This window comes from Dama dama, chromosome 4 (assembly GCF_033118175.1).
Source record: "Dama dama isolate Ldn47 chromosome 4, ASM3311817v1, whole genome shotgun sequence".
NCBI lineage: Eukaryota > Metazoa > Chordata > Mammalia > Artiodactyla > Cervidae > Dama > Dama dama.
In genome coordinates, this window is record NC_083684.1 from 11,242,698 (window position 1) to 11,260,991 (window position 18,294).

Consider the following 18,294-nt stretch of genomic DNA (forward strand, 5'->3'; position numbering starts at 1 on the left):
ATACTTCTCTTAAACATGCTGTGTGCTGAGTGCAAAGTAGATTAACTTTCTGTTCTTAAAGGAAAGCCCTCAGAATCAAGGCAAGGGGTCCTAATGGGACAGAAACATTAGGAGGCCAACAAAGGGGCAGAGAACGTAAAATGCCATAGAGTGTTATCCATCAGGGGAAGAACTCATTTGGTCCATCCAAATGAGCATGCATGGTGAGAAGCTAAGAGCATCCATTTGGAGCTGGTTATGTATCCCACCACAGTTACTGTGTTCCTTTGAGCAGGATAAATCACCATGCTAAGACCTTTTCTCTTCTGTAAAGTGGGAATAATGATGCTTACCTAATAAGGTTTATTTTGTGAATCAAATTACAAAAGATACATAAAGGGTCTTGAAGAGTAGATACCCGCAAATCAAGACTGCACCTTGAAGACGTTATCAATGCCAGTCCCATAGCCCCTTTGAACTCACCATTCCCTGTCTAAGATAACAGCTTCCTATGGAGAGCATCCTGCCTGGAACATCTCAGCACAGGTACGAGGGGCAGGCTGAAAGCACCAGGGAGTTAACACTTCCAGGACAGCCCTCGGCGGATCAGCAGAAAGCTTAGTTTAAAGCATCCGTGTCCTTCCAGCTTGGACGAGACAGTGCTGAGCTTGTCCCACACTGTCTCTGGGCTTGGGCCCCACGCGTCCCTGTGGTCACACTCCTTGCGTTGGCTTCAGTTGCTTCCTGCTCACTTTCTGACTTCCTGATGGGGGGCTTCCTGGGAACACCTCCCAAATAAAGCACGGGCACTCCAATTCTCATTTCAGGATAGAATCCAGCCTAAGCATTATACTGCACACTGTCAACAGACTTAATGATTTGGGCAATTTGGTTTACAATCAAATGTTCAATTCACTAGCCAAGTCTTGTCTATTCAGCCTCCTTCTAATCTCTCTCTTCCACCCTATAGCCATTGCCTCAGCTGAGGCTCTTATATACTGACTGATTTGTCGATTGATTGATTTTTGTCTGCACTCTCGTCTCTAATGGGTCTCCATGCTTCCAGTAACTCTATCGTCCAAACCGTCACCACTTTACCTCCAAACCTGTTATCCTGAAACGAAATCTGGTGATGCTACCCCCCCCCCTTTTTTTAAGCCTCCAGTGGGGCCCCTGCCTCCATGATTATGTCTTAACTTTGATAACACAATAGGTAAAAATCCTCAAAAGCTGGTTCCAACCAACCTTTCAAGACTAGTCTCCAGCAACTGTCAAACACAGCCAATGATCAGCTCACACAGAACAAATCAGTGTCTCTCCAATAGCCCTTTCACCTGCCACCTTGCTATGTGTTTGAAGGTGCTTGAGATCACCTATCTGAAGAAGCTGGTTCACCTTCAAGGTCTGGCTCAAGGCCCCTGCTCCCTGAGGTCTTCTTCAAAGACCTAGGTTTTTTGGCTCATAACTAGAATATACACCTATCACTCCTCAACTGCATCTTTCTTTAAACTGCTGCAAGGGAATACCCCATCTTTGTTCCTTTAAAAAAAAAAAAACTAAGTGCTTCTATGAGCTCTTTTCAAAAGGGCTCGCTAACAGAAGACAAGAAGCCAGGTATTGCCCTGCGTGTTTGTGTGTGTCTACACACGTTGCAGGTGTGTGTGTGTGTGTGTGTGCACACGCGCGCGCACGCAGTGATCTGATCTTCTGTTAAGTCAGATCAAGAACCGAACCCCTTTCTGGTACTGAACTCTATTTTGGAGCCTCTTCCACGGCCCCAAACGGGTCGGGTGGTGAGAGTTAGCCATCATGAAATGCTCCTCGCGATCCTGGGTAACCGGCATCTCTGGAGGTCCCAAGTGCAAAGACCTGGATCTGGACTCCTCAGGGCAGCCAGAGGGACTTCCAGTTTCCAGTTTCCCGTACCTCTCGGTCCTTCTAACCCGGACCGGTGGTTTGGGAAACAGCCGCGTTTCCCGTCAGTGCCCCGGCCCCCACACGTCGGTGGGAGAGGAGGCCACCTTGGGGCGGGGAGGCGTCCTCCAGGCCCAGACATTCATCTCTGTCCATTTCAAGGCGCCCAGCCCGCGCCGTATATAATGAAATATTGCGTCCACGGCGGAGGGCAAGGCCTCTTCTCTATGTGTTTTATTCACGAGTTTTTTTGTTGTTGTTGTTTTTGTTTTTGTTTTTTTTTCAGATCTGGGCTCTGGGTTTTATGATCAAGAACTTGGTGTGAAACTGGCTGAGAAGCGGGAGCTGAGGCTTTGCTCGGGCAGGACAGAGGAGGGCAGCGAGGCGGGGCGCGCGGCTCTTGGGAGGATTACGGTGGAGGCCGTGGACCGCGGCGCGGCTCGCAGAGGCTGCAGCCATTGCGCCGCCGAGCATCCCGCATTCAACAGGAGGAACCCGCGAGCGAGGGTCCCCGAACACCCCAGCGCCGCAGCCGCCGCAGCCCGTGCGCCCCGCGCCCCCGCGCGCCATGGCCAAGGAAGGCGTGGAGAAGGCGGAGGAGACGGAGCAGATGATCGAAAAGGAGGCAGGCAAGGAGCCGGCCGAGGGCGGCGGCGGCGGTGGCTCTCACCGCCTCGGGGACGCCCAGGAGATGCGCGCCGTGGTGCTGGCCGGCTTCGGGGGGCTCAACAAGCTGCGGGTCACCAGGAAGGCCATGCCCGAGCCGCAGGACGGCGAGCTCAAGATCCGCGTCAAAGCCTGGTCCAGTATCCGCGCCTTTCTCGCTTTCTTTCTCTCTCTCTCTCTTTGCGCGCTCTCAGAGCTCCGGGGGAGCGGCTGGCAGAGCCTCGGCGGGCACGCTACCCGAGGGGAAGAGCCTCCCCGGGCGGCCCCCCGCGCGCCCTCACCGGCTCTCCGAGCCTCCCCCGCCGCCCCATGGCCCGCCGATGCTGGGGAGGAGGCTGGCAGGCAAGCCCTCGCTCTCCCCAAGCCGGATCTGGGGTTGACCGAGGAGACGGTGAGCTCCGGCGAGGGGAAGAGTGACCGGTGGCGCCCAGCGCTCAGGGTCTGGAAGATCGCGCCACGGGAGCTCTCCGTGGAGTAGGACAGCTCAGGGGCCAGGAGAGGAAGGTTTGGTGGTAACATGGTTAGAAAATCATAACCGTCGACTCACTGCGTGCCTGCCGTCGGTTCTTAAAGAGTTTTACTTGTGCGATCTTATTTAATAGTTCCTGGGACCCAGAGAGTTAGGCATCATCCTTGTCCCCTTATCACAGGTGCGGCAACCGGGCCTCAGAGAGTGGTTTGCCCAAGATCAGCCGGCTGCCGCTAAGCGGCATGGCCAGGATTTGATATGGCATCTTTTTCGACCTCTAGGCAGTTGTCCCTTTGGGGCTGGGGTCAGAGAGCAGGGTTGGGGAAATGTGTCCCTCTTGCTCACCGCTGTACACTCCCTCCTTGTGGTCTCATAACTGGGAGAGGAACTGGGACGCATTTTAGGGACCCAGCATTTAAGTCCCCCGAGAGGTGAGGCCAAGGCTGCTACTTCATCCCCCTCTTGCCCACCAGCGCCTTCTGTGTTTCTCTGAAGAGAAAAAACACAGGCGAACAAAACAGCTGAATCTTCTAACTCCTGCTTCCATCTCCTGAGTCCCTTTCTTGTCCCCACCCCTCCCCGGGGAATGTCAGACCCTCACCAGGCTGGGATTCCTCCTGGAGTGTATAAACATCACTTGTGCTGTCTATCACTGTATGGTCATTTCCCTGGAGTTCCAGGGAAAGGACTCACCCCCGAGGGCTCACTGGACCAGCGCTGTGAGTTGTGTGCTGCAGCGTGGAAAGCTTTTCCGGGGAACTCTCTGTTAGCACCCTGAGATGGGCCCTTCCCTTCCTATCACCGTTCTTTAAAGCCCCCAACAGACCCAGCTCCCTAAAAGCAGCAGCCAGCTCACCGCTTAGACCCCCAAAATCAGCATCTGGGAACAGTCTAGAGGCAAGAAGAGTGCAGAGGGGCTTCCCCTCCGCTTCGCCACTTTGAAAGCAGGTGTGGGTTTCATTCTTCAGACTGGAAGGTGGCTGGAGAGAGGCAGGCACTGGTCTCCGGCTCACTTCTCACATACGGGGCTAGGTGCGTTTAACTCTGAACACAGGGGCCTCTCCCAGGGGAATTCAGGTGGCAGAGGTGGCTTTGGCCAACTGGGGGATCCTATACAGTTCTATCTTGTTAACTCTTGCTGAACCAAGCTGGCTGATCCAGAAGGCAGAGCGTGCCTCTGATATGTGCTCACTGATAAATTCCCAATGTCCAGCCCAGAGCTTGGCACCCAGTGTATCTTGAATATGCTATTGCTGAATGACTCAGTTATTGCTGGATGGAAGGATGGGGGAAAGGTGCCTGGAGGGAGATTGTTGAGTCATTCTTTTTCTTCACTTGCTGGTGGAAGTATGTCTACCTAGTAAAATTAAAACCATGTATTGATTCACTTTCCTTCCTCAACCACCAATCAAAAATATTACGTGTGTGTGGGGGTGTGTGTGTGTGTGTATGATTTATGACCCTCCATTCAAATTGAGGACTGGGTTCTAGGACTCTTTGTCAGAGTGTATATATAGAGACTAAAAATGTTGAAGCTACTTTTTTCTTAAAAGATCATCATCTGCAGGTCAAATAGACCTGGGTTCTCCAGCCTTTTGCTTACTGCATAAATGCCAAGAGGACCTGAAGGGTTTGGAGATAATAAATGTCAGGATGAAGGCTGGGAGATTGATTTTCAAAGCCAGACACAGAAGCCTGTTTTTCGTTGGAGCTGCACACACACAGACACACAGACACACAGACACACACACACACACATTGAATAGAATCATCACAGATCCCCCCGCCCCAGTTGTTTAGAAAGCCAACAAGCCATGAGGGGTGGGAGATGATGCTGGATGGGGGAGGGGAAACAGCACTGCAAAGGGCCCAGGTTGATTTTCATTTCACCCAAGCTGGAAGCAGAGTTAATCGGTTTTGCAGGGAGGGATTGGAATAGGTTTGTGAGGATTGCCTGCTGGGCCCTTCTTTCTCCACTGGGCTAGGATTGGCTGGGCAGAGAGGCCCATTGATTGTAAGATTAGCCTTGGGAGCCAGGATGACTCATTCTGTAGTTTTATGAATCAGCTGATGGCCTCTTGGATGAAGGTTCCCCTCTTACCCGTTCTCTCTCGGTTCTCTATTTTTAATGGAAGCCTTTTATTATCAAATAGGATATGCTTTTTGCTGGAAAGTAAAGCATAGTCCATCTGAACTAGTATCATTCAGACCTGGAATGAGGGTCCGAGTTGATTACCGTATAAATTTTGTGGAAATGGAAGAGAGAAGGCAGGGGGAGATACATATTTTATCTCATTTCCCCTCCTCTCATATCTGGTCTAACACCGTAGGTATTATGGTAAAGCAAACTGAGGCTTGGAGATGTTGAGTAATTTGCTAAAAACACCACACAGGTAATGAAGCTAGGATTTGAATCCTAGTTTATTTCTCCTTAAAGCTCTGTTCTTTTCCTCTTATTTTGTCTCCCTCTTTTGCAAAGCCAGGAGAGATGTAGTTTACTCCTCCGGACCTTTGACACATAACCTTGTTTTCTTCCCTTTCTTCAGTGAATGTGGCTTTGATCTGGGTGCTCGGTCACTTCAGTTGTGTCTGACTCTTTGCAACCCCATGGACTGTAGCTCGCCAGGCTTCTCTGTCCATGGGATTCTCCAGGCAAGAATACTGGAGTGGGTTGCCACACCGTCCTCCAGGGGACCTCCCTGACCCAGGGATGGAGCCTGAATCTCTTGTGTCTCCTGCATTGGCGGGCGGGTTCTTTATGTGCCACCTGGGAAGCTCTTTTCATCTGTTTGTGTCTGGCTTAAGGAAACATTTTTCTGGCTGTCCCCAGAGTAAGCTGGCACTCTCCCTAAAGTAGAGGCTTGATGGCTAAACACGGCTCAGAAAGAACCACTGTGGGCTGTATGGGGTGGGAAGGGTAGCCCAGTCTTCCATTTGAATTGTTACCACAACATCATATTTGATAGGGAACCCATTTCGTCAGCCATTCAGTGAACAATTTACACAGCAAGCGATTTAACTGGTCAAGTGGAAAAAGCATGTGGCCTTTGGAGAAAGATAGATCTGTGTAACCTTGGTGAACATCTTTCTTAACTTCTCTAAGCTTTTCTTGCCTTGACTGCAAAATGGAGATAATAAGATGAACATTATAGTGTTCATCTTTTAAGAAAGAGATGGGCTCAAGGTTAGCACCAAGAACTGTGGTGCTGGAGAAGACTCTTGAGAGTCCCTTGACACTGAGGAGATCAAACCAGTCAATCCTAAAGGAAATCAACGCTGAATATTCATTGGAAGGACTGATACTAAAGGTGAAGCTCCAATCCTTTGGCCACTTGATGCGATGAGCCAACTCATGGGTAAAGATCCTGATGCTGGGAAGTATTGAGGGCAAGGGGAGAAAGGAGGCTGCGACAGAGGATGAGATGGTTGGATGGCATCACTGACTCAATGGACATGAGTTTGAGCAAACTCTGGGACATAGTGAAGGACAGGGAAGCCTGGCGTTGCTGTAGTCCATGGGGTTGCAAAGAGACACGACTCAGCAACTGAATAATAACAACAACAAACAGTAGTTGTTGTGATTGTTGTCACATTGATGCCTGTACAACATATTTAATGGCAACTTGATGACTTGGAGGCCATCATTTTAATCATGTATGTAATAACACAGGAAATGTTACATCACATCTGCTTAGTGATGAAGAGTGAGACCTCCCTAGACGTGAGCCTAGCTCAGCCCCCTGCTAACCAGCTATCCTAGGACTGGTGCCCTGGAGGCACAACCTGAGACAGGAATGCTGTTTGAAAAGGTTGATGGGAGGGGGGATCCTTTCAGGAAAAGGGCAGCCCAGGAGTAAGATAGGGCAGGGGAAGGTTGGGTCCCAACTGGATCCCTCCAGGAGTTCTAGAGCATGAGTTGTACCAGAGTCAATCTGACCTTGTAGCAGTGTGGGGAGCCTTCTGGGCCCCCCACCCTGTCATTGGTGGGTTATGGGCTCTGGGCTGCTTCCTGAGTGGGGGTGTGGAGACTCTGTAACTCATGGAAGGGGGATCAGGGCTGCTCTGAGCTCCGACAGCCAGCTGTCCCAGCCACTGGGGGACGGGTGTGCTGCCGGTGACAGAGGTCTGGGTGAGACGCCAACAGTGCCCTCTACACTGGCTGACCTTGACCCCGTCGCTTACCGCACTAAACGTGGGCTTCCCGGTCTATAGAATGGAATTAATAATAGCACTGCCCTTCAGAGCCAAGCCCGTCAATCCTCGAGGAGATCAACCCTGAATATTCACTGGAAGGACTGGTACTGAAGCTCCAATACATTGACTACCTGATGCGAAGAGCCGACTTGTTGGCAAAAACCCTGATGCTGGGAAAGACTGAAGGCAAAAGGAGAGGAGGGTGGCAAAGGATGAAGTGGTTCGATGGCATCACTGACTTGATGAACATGAATTTGAGCAAACTCCAGGAGTTGATGAAGGACAAGGGAGCCTGGCGTGCTGTAGTCCACGGGGTTTTGAAGAGTCAGATGCAACTTAACAACTGAACAACAACTGTAGAGTGTTGTAAGGGGGTTTCAATGCGACACGCTGCATCAGGACCTTTGTGGTGATGCCTGACACAGAGCAAGAGGTCATCAAATGCTAGATGGTATTGTTCAAACTGTTATTCTTGATTTCCACAGGTTCCCCTTATAGGTTGTCATACCAGCACCCTTAGGAGAATGAAAGGGACTCTGCTAATAACTACTCTGGGACAGCAGGGACAAATTGGGACTGTTCTGGGCAAACCAGGGCTTGTGGTCTCCCCTCCCCCAGTCCCCGGCAATTGCTCAGGGTCCTGTCTATGCCTTTGCTGCCGGGGGTCTTGCCACAGTGGTGCTTCTCTTGGACAGGAGCTGGGAGGATTTGAAGCTGAGGGTCCCCAGACTGGGCTGCAGGAACCTACTTAAGTGGCCATTAACAAGTCTGTCTGTTTTGCGGCCCAGATTGGCTGTGGTGGAAAGGCACTAATGGGCTGGGGACATTTATTTTCCCAGACTGATTTACAGCAAGAGGCCACGTGATACTGCTGGAATGAGACCAACTGGATGAAAAATAGTTGCAGCCAGTCATGGCTCCATTGGCTGATCTGAAAATGGGCTGAGGGTGGGCCACGCTAGAGGAAAGCCAAGAGATTGGTGGGATCCTGATACATCGTGAGGGTCAGGTGCTGGTGATGAGGCAGCCACTGAGCTGCCCGCTGTATACTTTGCTTCATTTTATCCTAATGGCCACTCAACATCAGTGTTACACTCTCCATTTTAAAGATGGGGGAACTGGCATTCAGAGATATGTTAAGATTGCGAATTTTTAGGTGGACAAGCGGCATAAAAATCCAAATCTTCCTGTTCTGGACTCTATGATCTGAGGGACACAGTGACAAACGCACAGAGCAGAGAGAGAGAATGGACAGAGGCAATTAACAACCAAGAGACACAAAGAGGCAGACAGGCACAAAGACTGGAATTGGAAATACAGAGAGAGAACCGTGGATGCACTGGACTGACTTGAAGCATAGCTGATCAAACTCAAAACTGCATGATGGGGCTTCCTTGGTGGTCCAGTGGTTGAGAATGCATGTTGCAATGCAGGGAACACCAGTGCAATCTCTGGTTCGGGAAGATCCTACATGCGGCGGAGCAACTAAGCCCATGCACCCCAACTAGTGAGCCGTATTCTAGAGCCTGTGCTCTGCAACAACAGAAGCCACTGCAATGAAGAGCCCAGAGCCACGGCGAGAGAAAGCCCGCACGCACCACAGAGACCCAGCGGGCCAAAGATAATTGAAAGTAAATAGATATATTTATTTTAAGTTGCATGCTGTCATCTTGCCTCCCAAAGCAGCCATCGTGGTTCTGAGCCACATCCACTTCCTCACCATTTTTGGGGTCTGGAATGCTTTTGGGATCCACTTAGAATCACATTGATATGGTTGACCCAGAATACCCACGCTGATTAAACATGATCACCACTCAAGACACTTAAGTTCCTTCCTCTGCCTCATCTCCACTGGGCTATGGCTACACCAGCAACTTGAGTGCAAGATATGCCAAACAACACAGCATGAAAGGTCAATCCAGGGAAATATGGCCAATGTGCTCTTCCCTGTGTCTATTTGAATCAATAAGTGGAGTGTATGAGGTTAAGTTGCAAAGAGCCAACTCATTGCAAAAGAGCCTGATGCTGGGAAAGATTGAAGGCAGGAGAAGGAGGCTGGTGGCGGGGGGGGGCGGGGGGGGCGGGGAGTGGTGGACAACAGAGGATGAGATGGTTGGATGGCATCACCCACTGGATGGAATGAGTTTAAGCAAGCTCTGGGAGATAGTGGAGGACAGGGGATCCTGGCATGCTGTAGTCAATGGGGTCATAAAGAGTCGGACACGACTGAGCGACTGAACAACAACAATGCTCTTCTCTGTATTTATTGAAATAAATAAATGGAGTGTATGAGGTTAAGCGACACAGATGTTTATAAAACTGAGAAATTGTTTGGAGGGTCCCAGTACCCGAGCTGGAAGCCACTTGGCACAGAGATTGGAACACAGTGCTCTGTGTTGGACGGGGTCATCAGGATTTGATGGGAAAGATGACTCTCCAGAGTCACACTGAGCCCCGTTTGGGAATGAGAAAGTGGAGGTGCTGCTTCAAGGGTCTCTGTTGTCCCTCTGAGTTTGCATTTTTCCATTAACTGTGTCCTCCCCGGGGAGGGCTGGTGATGGTGACAGTGTCTGCTCTGGTCCGATAACGGAATGGACTTCCTGTCTCCCCAGCACTTTGAGGAAGAAAGGAAGCCCAGGATTGGAGTTTCTTCTACTCCATAGAAAGAAGAGACGCAGACCATCTTATCGGACGTCTGACATAGAGCAGGTTCCTGTAAACAGCAGCCTGAGCTTCATTAGACAGAAGCCAAAGGCAGGGGTCTCACGGCGGGCAACGGGAGTGAGGACGGACACTCAGGCTCACCCTTCCCTCCACTGGAGGCGTCTTCGCAGCAACAAAGCCTACTATCCTTGTCATTTCCCACCTGACCCACACCCATGAGGCTGTCATCCTTACTTTCTAGGTAAGGAAAGAGGGACCCAGATGAAATGGGAAGAGGAAGGACCTACAACACCTCTGAGTTCAGACTCTAATCCTGCCTCACTGAGGCTGACGGTGAGCAGATAGCCCCCCTTGGTAAGAATGACACCCTCCCTTTGGTATTACCATGAAGACTGGCAGAGAGTCTCTGACCAGCCTCACTGCTTCTTGCACACAATGAGTGGGTGCTCACTTTCCTTCCTCTGTCACTGGACTTGACCCCCCACCTCCAGTGCCCTGTCCTGATCATCTCCCATCCAACAACATGCACAGCTGGAGTAGGGTGCTGGCTTTTGACTCTTATGCCCAGGGTTGGGAATGGACGAGGATGAATGTATGCTACCCTGACACCAACTCTGTGCACACCCATCCGTGGGTGACTGCACAGATTTCTCTGATAGCTGGGTGTGCAAAACGGCCCAACCTGGTCTGGTTTGCACCCATCCAGCAGAACCAAAATCCCATGACCTTTGGGCAGATCACTGACATTCATGCCAACAACAAAACTCACCCAGGCATGGGGAAGAACACCCTGGTGACCCCAAGTTCCTGCCACTACTTATTCTTCATACAGGTCTTTCTTGGCATCTTGGCATTTGTCATAGAAGACAAAGTTTAATTAGAAACAAGAAGAGGCTCTTCTTAGGAAAGGGCAGCAGGCATGTAATCTCAAATTAGTTTGATTCCTCTGTATGTGATCTCACACAGAACATCAGTTGCAGCCACGGTATTAAAATGAGTAAATTTAATGTTTAATGTTTGAAGGCCCAAGAGACAAAATAGACGCTCCAGTGAAAGGAGCTGTTTCATCTTTGAACGTGATATTTTTCTAGATGAGAGCCTGTGGGGGGAATTCTGTTCTCCAGCTCCTTGACCCCTCAGCCTTAGCCCCTTCCCCAGCACTGTCCCGGGGGCAGGAACATGCGAGCCACTGCTTTCCCGAACAGAACCCCCTCTGCAAATTAAAGCACTGGTCCTCTTAATCCTGACTTCTCCCCTCCTCCAGAGCCCATTGTAGGATAATTCTCTTCTGTGAAAAGACTGATAATGATTCATTTTGGGGGCTGGCACTGACTAAACATCCAAATTGAATGGGAGGCAGGATGCTTTGGGGTTATAAAAGGGTTAATGTTTGAAGTGAAACAGATGTGGTCAAGTGCTGAATTGGATCATTTTTTAGCAACGTTTATCACCTTGGGAAAAGGACTTCCTCTTTTGAAACCTCAGTTTGCTAAGCTGTAATATGGGTATAATTATAGACCTTATGGGGTAATTTTAGATCGTGTCTAAAGTATTTAGCAATGGTGTTGGCACATTTCATATCCGTTGAATGAATGAAGTCCTTGTTGTATAGTATATGTTTAATCTATATTAATGATGGGAAGGAGATGAAAAAAAAAGTAGGACATTAGAAAGTCCCTCCTTAAGCCATAAAGTTTTCTGAATGGAGTCCCTATTCAGATTCCATGTGTCTCCCCTAAAGGGTATAAGACCCTAAAATCAAAAGTAGCTGGGAGACTTCCCTGGAGGTCCAGGTGGCCAAGCCTCTGAGCTTCCAATGCAGGTGGCCTGGGTTTGATCCCTGGTCAGGGAACTAGACTGCAAAGTAACTTGAGATCCACGTGCCATAACTAGGAGATCCCAGCACAACTGAGACTAAATGCCGTCAGATTAAAAGAAACCTAGTCGCCTGGACAGGCTGTGCCACCATGGCATGACATAAACACGAGCATCCGGATGCATTCCCAAGGGAACGAGGGTGTGAGTGGAACCAAAATGTACAGTGCTCCTACTGCGCTCCAGGGGCTGGGCCAAGCTCAGGGACCTTCAGAAGGAAGGCCAGTCGCTTCTGCTGCGACCTCTCTGTCCTTCCTTTCAGCCATGCCGACCACCTTGGTGGACCAGTCCCTGGACTCCTAGGCACTCCCCTTCCCTCTCTTGTCTTCTCCCTCCTCATGGGTCACTGCGGTCAGCTGCCTTCCTGAGATCTGGAGAGACGGAGGCCTTTCACCCCAGCTGCCTCCTGAGAGTTTAGCAAGCCCCGATGCAAAGGGAACTTTCTTCTCCCAGTTTTCATACATCAGGGAAGGGATCTAATTGGCCCTTCATAAATCACATATCAGCCCTTGGGTCTCTCTGTCTGTCTGGCCTGAAGGGGTAAGGCATAATGATTGGCCACATTGGTGTCTCACGCCCTCCTGTTCTGACCTAAAAGAAGGGAGCACTGTGATCGACAGCCCGGCCAGGAACTCATGAAGTGTGTGTGTGTGTGTGTGTGTGTGTGTGGTGAATGTGGGGTAGATACTCTAAATGGAAGGGAGGGCAGTTATCAGATGATTCAGGTAGGTAAGAAACACACTGGACTGATCCAAAGGGTAACCATCATGGCTGATGGGAGATGCTTCTTTGTCCAGAAAAAGTGGAGAATCACAGGGGGCACTGGGGAGGGCAGCTTCATGCTGTTTCTTGGGACTTGACGTCCCTCAGCACCAAGTCATTGAATCATATTAAATAACATATATAATGTTTTCAACTTTGAGGCCCATCATCTTTTGAATCTCTGGTCATCTTGGACTTTCCAGAAGCGCTCTCTCTTCTCCTGTAACTGATGAACACATGCCCGGTGCTTCTGTAACAGTAGGCGTGCAATCCGTGTCTGGGGGAGTGACCGAATATATTACCCAGTGTTGGGGATACCTTTCGGCAGCAGTGGCCGTGTCACTTGTAAGTGTGACTTTCCTAATACAAACAGAGGCCCATCCAAGCCCATCTTCCTTCGCACTCCCCTCTGTCATCTTAGCTTTCTCTGAGTCTATCTCCCTCCAGTGTGCAGGTCTTTGAATAGGGATTTGAAAGAATACCAAAGGAGCTACGTTTTCGGGGAGTTTTACTTCTCCTTGACACAGTTTGTTCTCTTGCAACCAGAAGATTGCTTCCTGAACCCTCTAATAACTGCTCTACCGAGGCCGGGAGATGTGGGTCTCTAACTTCTCAAGATGTTCTGTGGTTTCCTCCTCACCGTCATCTGGCCCCACTGGGGGCTGTGGGCCGGGGCTCTTGGAGAGAGCCCAGGGTGCTGCCTCTGGCGCCAGTGACTCCAAGAGCACTTGCTCCAGTGTTCCCGCGATGCTTGCACGCCTGGGGACCCGAGGCTCCACCAGCCTGGCTGGTCAAACGTTTCACTGAAGTAAAGAGTGTTGTGACAGTCCTTGTGTAAGATATGCACACATCAAATCATTATGCTGTACACCTTAAATTAATACAGTCTGTCAAATACAGCTCAGTACCACTGGAAAATAAATGAATAAATATTTCAAACTATTTGGGGGAAAATAACCTTTTAGAACAAGTGGTATGTCCTTGACTCTGTTCTGACCTTCCTTAGTAGGTATCAGGACCCCCATCTTCCGTGCCTCGCATATAGTGCCAGGGTATCTTAGTTGCTGTGGCCTGGGCTCTCAGAACATAGTTCTGGCTCCCCGTTGATTGAAACCATCTCCTGTTACTCTGTTCTGCTCCTCCCGTACACTGAAGCCACCCAGTGTGTTTCCCCCTTTCTTCTCCATCCCGGGTGGAGCCTGGCCTTCTGCTAAGAATGCAGCCCCCTTTCTACAGCAGGTTCTAAAGCAGCATGTGCCACCTTCCTTATCAATGTTTCTGCTGTTTGGAGCTAATAATAACGACACTCTTGTCATTAATTATCTATCATCTTTATTATCACAATGACCTTTACTGAGTGATTTCTCACAGCACCATGTTAAGGGTTTTATAGAAATTTCCCAGGTGGTGCTAGTGGTAAAGAACCTGTCTGCCAATGCAGGAGACGCAAGAGATGCCGGTTCAATCCCTGGGTCAGGAAGGTCCCCTGGAGGAGGGCATGGCAACCCACCCCAGTATTCTTGCTTGGAGAATCCCATGGATGCAGGAGCCTGGTGGGCTGCAGTCCATGGGGTCACAAAGAGTCTGACACAACTGAAGTGATTTAGCATGCACGCGTGTACTTAGCATGATACCAATCATTTTCTGATGAAGGGAAAGGATCAGAGAAATAAAGAACTTGCTAAAGATGATGAAACTCTTAAGACAAAGAGCTGGGATTTGAGCCAGGGTTTTCTTCACTCACTTTATACCCACTCATCACGAGCCCTTGAAGTTGAAAAGTAATCTGAGTGGTACCAAAGCCCACATTCAGAGTCAAGCTTTCTGCTTGCATTACCATAGGCTTCTTCATCTAGGCTCCTGTTCTCCAACTCGCATTTCCCTTAGCAGGAGTGTTTCTCTTCTTTCCCAGGCTTATCTGCTCTTCATACAAATAGACACATAGTGGGGCAACCCCACCGGCTCAAACAGTCTAAATTCTACAGTAAACTCAGATGAAGCTTGCAAACTGCAAAGCCCTCTCCCCGTCCTGCCAATGCAGACACATCTCCTTCTTAAAGCAGACTATCCATCAAGTAACAGACTTTAAAAAAAAATCCCTAAGATCAGAAAGAATTGCTTTTCATTTATCTATGCTATCCCTAGTTCAATCAGCTAATGGGGAGCTATTAAATCCACCGTTCCTATGACTGGCCTCAATGATTTCGTAATTGGATTCTCTTTATCCTCCAGCTAAACTGACTAAAATTGTTCCGACTGGGGACCTTGTAATAAGCTGTGACTCAGTGTTTCTGCAGCCAGAACCCGGGATGTGTAATATAGCTAAAATCGTGCCCCATTTCCCAAAACATTCTGTTAAGGTTTATCCGCTTTCAGATCCTGGAGAACTGTTCTCTCTGATCACACAGGAGATGGTCCATGCCCTGGGACTGCTCCTTCCTAGGAAATAAATAGCAGAGGCAAATTTGCACCCTCTCACTGGCTTGGAGTCACCGTCTCTGCCCTCAGCCTATGGTGCTTACAGGACACTCTTCCTTTTGCTCTTTTAACATTTTTCATTTCTGTTCCCATTCTGTTTTCCCTTTTGTAGCCCAGATTTAGCTGGGATGATTCACTCTTGAATAGAAACCCAATTTTTCAATATAATTGAGAAGCACTGTCAAATTCTATTGAGTCCTTTAGAAAATGCCAAAGCTGGAACTATTTGTGCTGCAGAGGAAACATCTCGAAAATTTCTCTTCTCATTTAGACATCCCCCCAATGCCTCCTCTCCCTCCAAAGTCTCTCCCCGTGCTCTTTAAACTCTCCCAGACTCTCAAACCCTGCCCTCATTCTCTCTTGTCTTTTGCATCTATCTTTGCTCACCTTTCACATCTCTTCTTTTATCTTCCAGGATAAATATTTGCTCTTCCCAAAGCACATCAATCAAGCAGGTCTTTGATCTTCTCAGTTTTCCCCTGACTACTGACAAGGCTGCCAACCAGTAACTCCCTTTAGCAGGAGGAAGGGAAGAGCTTGAATCACGCCTCGGTATTTTCCTACTTAACACCTTCAGGGGAGAAATCCTTGTTGGCAAGGCTAGAATGTGCCCTGGGCTAAGCAGTGAACATCAAAAGATGGATTTTAAGGGAGACTCCCCCTTCGAATTGTGCATAGTCCACCAGGAAGACAGCAGGGTAGTGATGTTGCTACTGTCTCCTTCTTAAGCTAATTAAGTTTTTTACTGAAGTTCAGTTGATTTACCATGTTATTAGTTTCTGATATACAGCACAACAATTCAGTTTTGCATATATATCTATGTTCTTTTTCCTATTTTTTCCATTATGGTTTTAGATTTTATTTTATTTTTGGCTGCACTGGGTCTTCGTAGCTACGTGCAGACTTTCTCTAGTTGCAGCGAGGGGGGGCTCCTCCCTGGCTGTGGAGCCCGGGCCCCTCACTGCAGAGGCCTCTCTGGCTGTGGAGTGCGGGCTCTAGGCGCATGGGCTTCAGTAGTCACACGTGGGATCAGTAGCTGCAGCCCGCTGGCTCCAGGGCACAGGCTCAGGAGTTGCGGCACACAGGCTTAGTTGCCTGGAGCACATGGAATCTTCCCGGGCCAGGGATTGAACCCACCATCCCTGCATTGGCAGGCGGATTCTTAGCTACTGAACTACCAGAGAAGTCCTTCCGTTTCGGTTTAGTACAGGAAACTGAATGATACTCCTTTGCTCTAGAGTAGGCTCTTGTCACTTATCTATTTCGTAAACAGTAGTTTGTATCTGCTAATTCCAAGCTCCTGACCTGTCCCTCCCTCACCCCCTCTCTCCTCGGCGACCCACAAGTTTCTTTTCTGTGTCTGTGAGGCCACTTCTGTTCATGAGTTTATTTGTGTCGTATTTTAAAGTCCACATATAAGTGATCTCATATGGTATTGGTCTTTCTCTGTCTGACTTACTTCACTTGGTATGATAATCTCTAAGCCCATGGTGTTGCTGCACATGCCATTATTTCATTCTTTTTTATGGCTGAGTGATATTCCACTATATGTATGTATCCGCTTTGTCCATTCTTCTGCTGGTGGACATTTCCATTGCTTCCATGGCTTTGCTGTTGTGAATTGCAGTGAACACTATGGTACATGCATCTTCTTAAGTTAGAGTTTTCATCTTTTCCATTTCTATGCCCAGGAGTAGGACTGCTGGATCATATGGTAGTTCTATTTTTAGATTTTGAAGGCCCTGCCAGACTGTTTTCCATGGTGGCTGCACCAGTTTCCATTCCCAGCAACAGCGTAAGAGGTTCCCTTTCTCAACACCCTCTCCAGAGCTTCTTACCTTTTAACAGTGGCCACTCCGACAGGTGTGAGGTGGTACCTCACGGTCGTTTTGATTTGCACGTCTCTAATAAAGGTTAATTAAATTTAAATACTGATTAAGGAAAATTAAAAATCCAGTTCCTCACTCACATTATCCACATTTCAAGCATTCAGTAATCACACATGGCCAGTGGCTGCCCTACTGAACAGAACACACACAGAATACTTTTGCCATTGTACATTGTCCCATTGCACTGGGTTGTTCTAGTCTTCAACCTGTTTGTTTTCCTACTGACATAACTGTTTTATGGAGCAAAGCTTTTATCAGCAGCAATGACAGGAGATAACCGTCACGTTGTGGCAAAAATGGAGTGTTTCTCTGGGGGAGTCCTCCTCCCCCCTGGGGTTCCAGTGAGAGGTCAGGCAGGAAGCACTTTGCACTATCCGGTGATACCGTCTCCCTTCCATGGGGAGGCGGGATGACGCTGGAGAGCTCGGGAGAATGGGAGCAGAGGGCGCAGCCACGCTTGAGTGGCGCTTAGCTGTAGGACCTTCAGGACCGCTGCGTGGTGAGGTGTAACTGCCCGCCCTGTGCTCGCTGTGACCCGTGTCCCACGGCCTGCTGGGGAACTGTCATACTGTGAACTCATTTATTTTGTTGCTCTCCGAACTCTCGGGAAGCAGAGGTGTCAATGTCACTGTTGTCACATTAGTCCAGAGCCAAGCCCCAAATCGTGAAAGGTCTGTTGAATTTAAATTAAATTCGTTTGAATGCTCTGCACAGCCAGTCACTGCCAGGCACTTGTTTGAAGTCAGTGACTCCATCAGCATCTAACCTGGACCGCAGAAATGCTAACCTTTCTGGGAATCTCCTTGGGAATAAACACCTGCTGTGTTCCCAGGACAGGCTGAGGGTAAATAAGGTCCTCCAGGTCCAGAAATTGAGGCGTCCGTCTTGGCATCAGGGAGAATTTTTCCTGGACACATTCATGCCATGCTCTTCTGTTTCTGCTGAGAATGGCTGTTGACATTTAGATTCTCAGTGTATCTCCTTGGCCATTTTGTTCTGTGTTTGAAATATTAAACCGACAGGTGTTTCGAATACTAATGTGGACCTATGATGGGAACATATTTCCTATCTCTGAGGAACAACAGACCCGTACAACTATAGCTCAAGCTGCGTCACCCATACCATCAGTCTCTGTGTTATAGATTCAGGCATCTGGGCTGAGCAAAAACAGCACCGTTGGCTTAATAAGTGGTCGATTGCAAAACACATCAATGTGTCCAAGAACTTCAGGTCTCACATCTAAAAATAATGGTTAAACAAAAAGGTAGGCAGGAATACAGGCAGCCAGACATGGAGGAGACCGCTGTCAGGAGCCATGGCCAGGGGTGGGAAGAAGGTAGCCTGAGCATCCATAACACACTTAAAAACATTCTTCTTCATATTTTATTTCCTCTGCAGACAGAA

The 18,294-nt window shown here is 49.0% G+C and overlaps 1 protein-coding gene across 1 annotated transcript in view; it reads left to right on the forward strand.

The window, feature by feature from the left end:
• Nucleotides 1-2,375: 2,375 nt before the first annotated feature.
• The window catches only part of VAT1L (vesicle amine transport 1 like), a 166,278-nt gene continuing 150,359 nt past the window's right edge, over nt 2,376-18,294 (forward strand). Inside the window, exon 1 of the mRNA XM_061138075.1 lies at nt 2,376-2,694. Coding sequence (XP_060994058.1) covers nt 2,462-2,694 — 233 coding nt within the window. The 5' untranslated portion in view covers nt 2,376-2,461. The remainder of the gene's footprint in view (nt 2,695-18,294) is intronic.